This window comes from Pan paniscus, chromosome 16 (genome assembly GCF_029289425.2).
Source record: "Pan paniscus chromosome 16, NHGRI_mPanPan1-v2.0_pri, whole genome shotgun sequence".
NCBI classification, from domain to species: Eukaryota; Metazoa; Chordata; class Mammalia; order Primates; family Hominidae; genus Pan; species Pan paniscus.
This window is the reverse complement of record NC_073265.2, coordinates 29,899,272-29,910,009: the sequence shown is the minus strand read 5'-3', so window position 1 is coordinate 29,910,009 and position 10,738 is coordinate 29,899,272. Positions and strand designations below refer to the sequence as shown.

Below are 10,738 nucleotides of genomic sequence, written 5' to 3'. Positions count from 1 at the left end.
CGGTTTCTCCATGTTGGTCAGGTTGGTCTCAAACTTTCGACCTCAGGTGATCTGCCCACTTCAGCCTCCCGAAGGGTTGGCATTACAGGCATGAGCCACCATGCCCAGCCAAGAAAAAAAAATTTTTTAGAGATTAGGGTCTTGCTATGTTGTGTAGGCTGGATTTGAATTCTTGGCCTCAAGCAACCTGCTTGAACTCAGCCTCCCAAACTGCTGGTGTAACAGGTGTGACCCAATGCACTTGGCCTAATCTCAGTTTTGAATAGGTAGGTGTCTCCAGAGGAAGGTTTCTTTGGTATATCTTCAAAGGTCTATTGGATAAATGCTAAAATATTCTTTATAAAGAAACACTACTCACAAAAGATTTCAAGTAATAAACTTATTTTAATAGTGCAAAATGTAATCTGCTTTCCAACCAATGAAAGAAAAACTTTCAAAAAATTTATGAAACTAGTCAATACCTTGAACAAAGAAAAACACAAATAACTAAGTAAATATTACAATTGTGTACTCCAAACCCAAAAAAGCAGAGACCGTCATTACAAGCCAAATCTTTTTTAGAGTTGGTTGTTGCAGGTTACTAAAATGCGTAAAACAAAATCTCTACTTTTCAGACTTACAGAAAAGAAATAACTCCAATAAGAAAGCTAACTTAAGTTTCATGGGAAACAGATCATATTGATGACTTTAAAATGTTTTTCAAGGAGTTTACGGAACAGAACATCTATATCTTGATTTTTATGGCAAATGAGGTTTGTCTTGACTTTTGAAGCTTATGTGTCTTTTGACGTATAGCTCAGAAGTAAAAACCAATAACATTCAGGGGATCCACAGGACTTTAACCTGATCCGAAAACATAGAGCAAAATTTTGAGACAAATTAGCTTAAAAATGCAAATGTATTTTGGTTTATAATTAAATATAAAACAAAAATGATCACAATTAGGATTTGAATGAAGTTTGAGTAAATTTTTTTGTCTACTTCATACATAATATTGGTCATTTAATAATATGTATGACAAGGGTATGGCATCAGAAAACAATACTTACAGCAAGTCTATTATTACTGCTAGAAATTGGTGAAACTAGTGTTTTGGATGTGACATTGTTTGACGTGTCACTATTTAATAAAAGAAAATAGAAAATTTTGCTGTAAAACATTCTTCAGAAAATTGGGAACTGCCTAGACAGATGAGTATCTATATACCTCAATGAATTTCTATATACATCTCCTTACTACATCACAAACACAAAAACAACATTAATATATTTACATATATGTACTAGACAAAAATGAATTAACTTTCCCTAGAAAAACTATACTTATTAAGAAAACATTGCTGGGTGTGGTGGCTCACACCTGTAATCCCAGCACTTTGAGAAGCCGAGGCAGGCGGATCACGAGGTCAGGAGATTGAGACCATCCTGGCTAACATCGTGAAACCCCATTTCTACTAAAAAGACAAAAAATTAGCCCGGCAAGGTGGTGGGCACCTGTAGTCCCAGCTACTCGGGAGGCTGAGGCAGGAGAATGGCGTGAACCCAGGAGGCGGAGCTTGCAGTGAGCTGAGATCATGCCACTGCACTCCAGCCTGGGTGACAGAGCAAGACTCTGTCTCAAAAAAAAAGAAAAAGAAAACATAATAGACACCATAGAATAAAAAGCATGGCCCTCAAAAAAAGATGGCAACCATTTCAATAGCTGAGTGCTATTGCTTTCTTTTTGTTTTTTTGAGACAGGGTCTTGCTCTGTTGCCTAGGCTGGAGTGCAGTGGAATGGTCTCGGCTTACTGCAACCTCTGCCTCCTGGGCTCAAGTGATCCTCCTGCCTTAAGCTCCTAAGTAGCTGGGACCACAGGCGCAAGCCACCAGGACTGGCTAACTTTCGTATTTTTTGTAGAGGTGGGGTTTTGCCATGTTGCCCAGGCTGGTCTTGAATTCCTGGACTCAGGCTATTCACCCACTTTGGCCTCCCGAACTGCTGGTATTACAGGTGTGAGCCACCGCACCCAGCCCTACTTTCTCTTAATAGCATTTTAGTAACGGAGAAAAAGGATAATAGTTTGTAGACAGATACATTTCTACTCCAGAAATATCTGCTAGGCAGAAGCCAGGCAACCTAAAAAATCATAGCTCTATCTAGTTATGGGAAAATGGCTAATATTCTTGTCAGTGATAACACTTCTTATACTTAAGTTAATCCTTAGGGCTTGTACTAAAGCAGAAAGCACTAGTTTAGTTAGGAGACATTTTTCCTAAGTGTCCTATTACTTAAACCTTTGGTACAAAGATGAGTAAGTTGATAGTAGGCTATGAGGCCTACCATCCAGACTTCATCACCATCATTCTGCAGAGATCTAAAAAACATACAGATTAACTATAACATCATCAGAAGGAATTTTACTCAGCTTGTAATGACCTAAAAACAAAGGCTGAAGAGCAATGGGACCCTGAAATAATATCAAGTACATTCTGCTTGGTTGTTCCAATGGTGGTCCAAGGGTCTAGTGGTAGAAATGGCGGTCCTGAAACAGATCTTGGTAAATTTGCTTGACTACATTCTTCAGGTAGTTGTTCTCCAGTGGCACTTTAGATAGAATGGTAGCAATATCATCTTGGCTGGAAAGAACAAAGGTTAATCAATTTTCTTTTTTGCGACGGAGTCTCGCTCTGTCGCCCAGGCTGGAGTGCAGTGGCGCCATCTGCTCACTGCAAGCTCCACCTCCCGGGTTCATGCCATTCTCCTGCCTCAGCCTCCCGAGTAGCTGGGACTACAGGCGCCTGCCACCACGCCCGGCTAATTTTTGTATTTTTAGTAGAGATGGGGTTTCACCGTGTTAGTCAGGATGGTCTCGATCTCCTGGCCTTGTGATCCACCCACCTCGGCCTCCCAAAGTGCTGGGATTACAGGCGTGAGCCACCGCGCCCAGCCAGGTTAATCAATTTTTTAAAAACTCTTACACTTGTCTCTAATTCAGTGGAATTTATGTTCTTGGTCTCTCAGTTTCCTAGGAAGCACAAATGAGCATTTCTGGAAATAACCAGATATCCAGTTTGAAATGGGATTCCAAAACAGGGCCTAAGAACCAATTCTATATGTAATTGTGAAGTATCTTAACCTAGCTACTTTTGTTGGTCATAAAAAATCTTAGTCTTGGTGTTTGCTGACAAATATAAGGTGAGCAAATTTTTCCCCACCCCCAGAGTCTTGCTCTGTTGCCCAGGTTGGAGTGCAGTTAGTGGTACAATCTAAGCTCACGGCAACCTCTTTCTCCTGGGTGCAAGCAATTCTCCTACCTCAGCCTCCCGAGTAGCTGGGATTACAGGCACCTGCCACCACACCTGGCTATTTTTTGTATTTTTAGTAGAGATGGGGTTTCATCATGTTGGCCAGGATGGTCTTGAACTCCTGACCTCATGATCCGCCCACCTCGGCCTCCAAAAGTGCTGGGATTACAGGCATGAGCCACCACCCCCAGTCAAAAACAAAGGGTTTTGTCATGTTGGCCAGGCTGGTGTCAAACTCCTGGCCTCAAGTGATCTGCCCACCTTGGCCTCCCAAAGTGCTGGGATTACAGGCATGAGCCACCATGCCGGCCTAGGTGAGCACATTTTTAACTCTGTTATCTTCCAATCTGTCAGCAGTGCATCTAAAAAGTCACAAAATACGTCACAGTCTAGGAGGAATGAAACATTTTTAGGGCTGGTTCCACAGACTCTGTTTTGTTTTGAGAGAGCCTGGTTCTGTCACCCAGGCTGGAGGCCAGTGGCATGATCCTGGCTCACCACAATCTCCACCTCCCAGGCTCAAGCAATCCTCCCACCTCAGCCTCAAGATTAGCTGGGACTACTCACCACCACACCCAGCTAATTTATGTATGTTTAGTAGAGGTGGGGATTCGCCATGTTGGCCAGGCTGTTCTCATACTCCCGAGCTCAAGTGATCCGCCCACCTCAGCCTCCCAAAGTGCTGGGCTTAAAGGCGTGAGCCATCGTATCCTGCCCTAACTTTTTTTTTTTTTTTTTTTTTTTTTTTTTTTTGAGACGGAGTTTCGCTTTGTCTCCCAGTCTGGAGTGCAGTGGTGCGATCTCGGCTCACTGCAACCTCCACCTCCTGGGTTCAAGCAATTCTCTGCCTCAGCCTCCCCATTAGCTGGGATTACAGGCGCCCACCGCCACGCCTGGCTAATTTTTTGTATTTTTAGTAGAGGCGGGGTTTCACCAACTTGGCCAGGCTGGTCTTGAACTCCTGACCTCGTGATCCACCTGCCTCAGCCTCCCAAAGTGCTGGGATTACAGGTGTGAGCAACTGTGCCCGGCCGACTCTGTTTTTAAGGCCATAAAAGTTGTTTACATATCATCTGTACTAAGCTAATGGTGAGTTTTTTCCTTCTTGATTCATGTTTTAGGTTGGAGTATTCAAAAAGTGAAGCAGGTACAAAAGAATAGACCAGTGGTCTCCAGCATCCACTGGAGATAGCAATGAAGGTCAATGACTTTAAGAAAAAATTCTTCGCCTGTAATCCCCAGCACTTTGGAAGGCTGAGGTGGGCAGATCACGAGGTCAAGAGATAAAGACCACCCAGGCCAACATGGTGAAACCCCATCTCTACTAAAAATGCAAAAATTAGCTAGGTGTGGTGGCGCTTGCCTTTAAGTCCCAGTTACTCGGGAGGCTGACGCTGGAGAATCACTTGAACCCAGGAGGCAGAGGTTGCAGTGAGCCGAGATCGTGCCACTGCACTCCAGCCTGGTGACAGAGTGAGACTCCATCTCAAACACACACACACACACATAAATTCTTCAAAATGAACTCAAGAGAACTGACGTTTAGCTCTCACTATGGTCCACTAATTTGCTGACCACTTTGAGGAATCTTTCAAACAAAATGAACATTAAAAAGTAGTTCTTGCCGGGCGCAGTGGCTCAAGCCTGTAATTCCAGCACTTTGGGAGGCCGAGGTGGGCGGACCACGAGGTCAGGAGATCGAGACCATGGTGAAACCCCGTCTCTACTAAAAATACAAAAAATTAGCTGGGTGTGGTGGCGGGCGCCTGTAGTCCCAGCTACTCGGGAGGCTGAGGCAGGAGAATGGCGTGAACCCGGGAGGCAGAGGTTGCAGTGAGCTGAGATTGCGCCACTACACTCCAGCCTGGGCAACAGAGCCAGACTCCATCTCAAAAAAAAAAAAAAAAAAAAAAGTAGCCCAGAGTCTTACCCTGTTGGCCCTTTACTCACCTAGTGTTCCCAACATGATTCTGAATGGTGGAAGGTAATGGTACAGATGGATAATAGGCTGAGAGAAACAAAGTTATTTCAAACTTTGCAAATGCTGCAGAGCTAGAGAATAAAAGTCTCAATCTGTAAAAGACAAGATCCACAATTAAAAATGCAACACAATAATAGCATGAAACACAATTTCTTTTTTTTTTTTGAGACGGAGTCTTGCTCTGTCGCCCAGGCTGGAGTGCCGTGCACAATTTTGGTTCACTGCAACCTCCACCTCCCAAGTTCTATCGATTCTCCCAAGTAGCTGGGATTACAGGCACCTGCCACCACATCCAGCTAAGTTTTGTATTTTTAGTAGAGACAGGGTTTCGCCAATGTGGCCTCAAACTCCTGACCTTAGGTGATCCGCCTGCCTCACCACCCAAAGTGTTGGGATTACAGGAGTGAGCCACTGTCCCAGCACAATTTCATTTTATTTTTACGCTGGCATGTCCAAGTTAGGCATACATTATTTCTTTTCTTTTTCTTTCTTTTTTTTTTTTGAGATGGAGTCTCGCTCTGTCACCCAGGCTGGAGTGCAGTGGCGTAATCTCGGCTCACTGCAACCTCCACCTTCCAGGTTCAAGCAATTCTCCTGCCTCAGCCTCCTGATTAGCTGGGACTACAGGTGTGTGCCACCACGCCCAGCTAATTTTTGTATTTTCAGTAGAGATGGGGTTTCACCTTGTTGGCCACATTGATCTTGAACTCCTGACCTCAAGTGATCCACCTGCCTCACTTCCCAAAGTGTTGGGATTACAGGCTCATGTGAGCCACCGTCCCAGCCCAATTTCATTTTCTTTTCACACTGGCATGTCCAACTTAGGTATATATTATTTCTTTTCTTTCTTTCTTTTTTTTTTTTTTTGAGACAGAGTCTCTCTTTTTTTTTTTTGAGACAGAGTCTCTTTTTTTTTTTTTTTTTTTGAGATGGAGTCTCACTCTGTCACCCAGGCTGAGTGCAGTGGTGTGATCTCGGCTCACTGCAACCTCCGCCCTCCAAGTTCAAGCGATTCTCCTGCCTCAGCCTCCCAAGCAGCTGGGATTACAGGCACCTGCCACCGCGCCCGGCTAATTTTTTGTATTTTTAGTAGAGACAGGGTTTCACCATCTTGCCCAGGCTGGTCTTGAACTCCTGACCTCGTGATCCACCCGCCTCGGCCTCCCAAAGTGCTGGGATTACAGGTGTGAGGATGTGGAGTCTCTTTGTGCCCAGGCTGGAGGGCAGTGGCAAAATCTCAGCTCACTGCAACCTCCGCCTCCTGGGTTCAAGTGATTCTCCTACCTCAGCCTCCTGAGTAGCTGGGACTACAGGCGCCCACCACCATGCCTGGCTAATTTTTGTATTTTTAGTAGAGACGGGGTTTCACCATCTTGGCCAGGCTGGTCTTTAAGTCCTGACCTTGTGATTCGCCCACCTCGGCCTCCCAAAGTGCTGGGATTACAGGAGTGAGCCACTGCGCCCAAGTTGTTGACCAACCTGACCAAGTACTTACTGTATATATATATTCATTTAATAAACTGCTGACCAAGTACTTACTGTTGGGTTGAACTGTATTTCCCAAAATTCATATGTTGAATTCCAAACCCCCAATACCTCAGAAAGTGACCTTATTTGGAAATCTGGTCACTACACAAGTAATATGTTAAGATGAAGTCCTACTAGAGTAAGGTGGGCCCCTAATCCACTATGACTAGTGTCCTTATAAAAAGGGGAAATGTGGATGCAGACATGCACAATGAAAGACATCATGTGAACATGAAGGGAGAGATCAAGGTTATGCATTTACAAGCCAAGGAATGCCAAAGATTGCCAGCAAACCACCAGATACTGGGAGAAGGCATGGACAGATTCTAACAGCCCTCAGAAAGAACAACACCCGTTTACACCTTAATCTCAGACCTCCAGCCTCCAGAACCTGTTAAGGTACCCAATTTGTAGTACTCTGTCATGGCAGTCCTTGGGAACTAATACACTTACTCATTATTATTAATATCTATGTTCATTAGGTTATAATTTGGTCCCCATCTCTTTAAATACTCAATCTCCTCTCCAAGGAGTCTGCAATGGTGCACTACCAGTGAGAATTCTTCAAGCATCTAGAAAAAGTGGGAAAAAAAAATCCAATGAAATTATGAAAACATTTCAATGCTTAGTGGCTCACTTACAAAGAACTCAAAAAAGTTAAACAATTGAATACATTTATCATTTCAGGATCCACTATTATTTATGTAAAGTTTCAGTTCTGCTTTTTTTGGAAAGATATCACAAATTTTCCTTTAAATACTTCAATCGGGCTTTACCTTGGGTAACTGATGCTGGGTTGTACATGTCTTCTTCCAGGATTCCTTTTCTTCAATGTACTGGAAAATAAGCTTATGAACTAAAAGGGAGGAGGGAGGAGCTTGATCCTCTGGGGAAGGAAAAAAAAAAAGCAAAAGCAGGTTATTACTTATGATTCATATATTTTATATAAGTGAAAAATACTATATTATATAAGCTAGAAATATTCTCAAACTACCAGGTACATAAGTATTCTCTCCATTTTTTCTTTTTCTTTTTTTTCTGGAGTCTCCTGTCTCCCTCTGTCACCCAGGCTGGAATACCATGGCGTGATCTTGGCTCACTGCACCTCTGCCTTCCCAGTTCAAGCAATTCTTCTGCCTCAGCCTCCTGAGTAGCTGGGATTACAGGCGTCTGCCACCATACCCGGCTACTTTTTGTATTTTTAGTAGAGAGGGGGCTTCACCATTTTGGACAGACTGGTCTTGAACTCCTGATGTCAGGTAATCCACCCGCCTTGGCCTCTCAAAGTGCTGGGATTACAGGCATGAGCCACCATGCCCAGATGTATTCTCTCCATTTTTATTTTCAAACATGATTATAACATGTATGGTGAAGATAGGACATTTCTACAAAAACTCAAGACTTTATCACATATAGAAACAGTACTTGAGTAAGAGTGTGGGTTTACATGTAACACAGACCTGAGTTTAAATCCTGGATTTCATTTCTTTTTTTGAGACGGAGTGTCACTCTATTGCCCAGGCTGGAGTGCAGTGGCATGATCTCAGCTCACTGCAACCTCCGCCTCCCGGATTCAGGCAATTCTCCTGCCTCAGCCTCCCGAGTAGCTGGGACTACAGGCACACACCACAATGCCCGGCTAATTTCTTCGTATTTTTAGTAGAGACAGGGTTTCACTATGTTGGCCAGGCTGGTCTTGAACTCCTGACCTCCAGTGATCCGCCCGCCTTGGTCTCCCAAAGTGCTGGGATTACAGGTGTGAGCCACGGCACCCAGCAATCCTGGCTTTCTTTAATACCTAAGTGATCCTAGACACAACACCTAAGTTTTTTGATCTGTAGTTTCCTAATTTGTAAAATGGGGAACAAATTGCATGGACTTCATAGTGTTAATTTAAGTAATACACAAGCCTGATACAGACTAAGTGCTCATAACAGTAATTTTTAAATTATGAAAATAGCTACCATTAATCATTGCTCAAGACCCAGTAATAATTTTTTTTTTTTTTTGAGACAGAGTCTCGTTCTGTCGCCCAGGCTGGAATGCAGTGGCGCGATCTCAGCTCACTGCAAGCTCCGCCTCCCGGGTTTACGCCATTCTCCTGCCTCAGCCTCCCAAGTAGCTGGGACTATAGGCGCCAGCCACCACGCCCGGCTAATTTTTTTGTATTTTTTAGTAGAGACGGGGTTTCACCATGTTAGCCAGGATAGTCTCGATCTCCTGACCTTGTAATCCGTCCGCCTAGGCCTCCCAGAGTGCTGGGATTACATGCGTGAGCCACCATGCCCGGACTGTAATAATTTTTTTTAAATCTTTTTTTTTTTTTTTTGAGATGGAGCCTTGCTCTGTCACCCAGCTTGAAGTGCAGTGGCGCAATCTCGGCTCACTGCAACCTCCGTCTCCCGGGTTCAAGCAATTCTCCTGCCTCAGACTCCTGAGTAGCTGGGATTACAGGCACCCATCACCGCGCCCAACTAATTTTTGTATTTTTAGTAGAGATGCGTTTCATCATGTTGGCCAGGCTGGTCTCGAACCTCTGACCTTGTGATCTGCCTTCCTCGGCCTCCCAAAGTGCTGGGATTACAGGCATGAACCACCGTGCCCAGCCTTATTTTTTATTTTTGAGACAAGGTCTCACTCTGTTGCCAGGCTGGACTGCAGTGGCATAATCTTGGCTCACCACAACCTCCACCTCCCAGGTTCAAGTGATTCTCCTGCCTCAGCCTCCTGAGTAGCTAGGGCTACAGGAGGGCGCCATCACACCCGGCTAGTTTTTGTATTTTTAGCAGAGACGGGGTTTCACCATGTTAGTCAGGCTGGTCTCAAACTCCTGACCCCTGGTGATCCACCCGCCTCAGCCTCCCAAAGTGCTGGGATTAAAGGCATGAGCCATAGTGCCCAGCCCCAACAAATTTTTAGAGGCTTAAATGTTTTCTACTTACCATCTAACAGAGATTGAAAATTGACATCAACAATCTTCCTATAACGCTTGTCCAGGAAAGGGAAACCAACTAGAAAGAACCAGAATAATGATTTTTAAAAAATTTTTTAGACAGAGAGTCTCACTTTGTCTCCCAGGCTGGAGTGCAATGGCGCAGTCTTGGCCCACTGCAAGCTCAGCCTCCCAGGTTCAAGCGATTCTCCTGCCTCAGCCTCCTGAGTAGCTGGGACTACAGGCGCCCGCCACCACACCTGGCTAATTTTTTGTACTTTTAGTAGACACGGGGTTTCACCATGTTAGCCAGGATGGTCTCGATCTCCTGACCTCGTGATCCGCCTACCTCAGCCTCCCAAAGTGCTGGGATTACAGGCATGAGCCACTGTGCCTGGCCTTTTTTTTTTTTTTTTAAACTACCTGATTTGAAGCCACATAAAACTCAGTACTTTAGAATCCTACTCCTGTGTAGCAGAGTTTTTTCCAGAGGAAGTTGAAGGGTTATCCTTGAATCATTATTCTCTGTATCTAGTAAAGGCTCCCCTGAGACTGTTCAACTACATTGATTGGTATGTCTTTGAAGGACATTTAAAAGGTAGTACACAGCTATATTTGTTAAGGCCTCCTCTTTTAACCCCTAACTTCTGTGCAAAGATAATTTTATTTTCAGCAATCATATAAGGAAAATGGCTATCATCTCTCTACAACTCCTATCATTGTATAAATACAGTAAAAATGAGTTATGCTTTTAGCATTGCTATAATACATTTTAGGTAGCTGAGATAGCTGCTCGCTCCTCCAGACTCTAGAGTTATCTCTGTCTCCTGAATTGATTGTTTTCTCTTTATTGAATGCTTTGTTACATATTTTCTATGTGTTAGGCACTGTGGATACCATGAGAAAAACAGCATACTCAACCTGTGCCCTCAAGCTTACAACTCAGGGAGACACACAGATAACTGCACTCATAAACACAGCAAGAACTACAAACTATGATAAGCACTATTA

General features: G+C 44.0%; 1 protein-coding gene across 1 annotated transcript in view; it reads right to left on the bottom strand.

The window, feature by feature from the left end:
• Window positions 1-364: 364 nt before the first annotated feature.
• KNL1 (kinetochore scaffold 1) overlaps window positions 365-10,738 on the bottom strand; it is a 70,415-nt gene continuing 60,041 nt past the window's right edge. The window contains exons 22-26 of the mRNA XM_034938545.3: window positions 9,738-9,806; window positions 7,572-7,681; window positions 7,249-7,367; window positions 5,238-5,360; window positions 365-2,618 (exon numbers count right to left, since the gene is read on the bottom strand). Coding sequence (XP_034794436.2) covers window positions 2,504-2,618; window positions 5,238-5,360; window positions 7,249-7,367; window positions 7,572-7,681; window positions 9,738-9,806 — 536 coding nt within the window. The 3' untranslated portion in view covers window positions 365-2,503. The remainder of the gene's footprint in view (window positions 2,619-5,237; window positions 5,361-7,248; window positions 7,368-7,571; window positions 7,682-9,737; window positions 9,807-10,738) is intronic.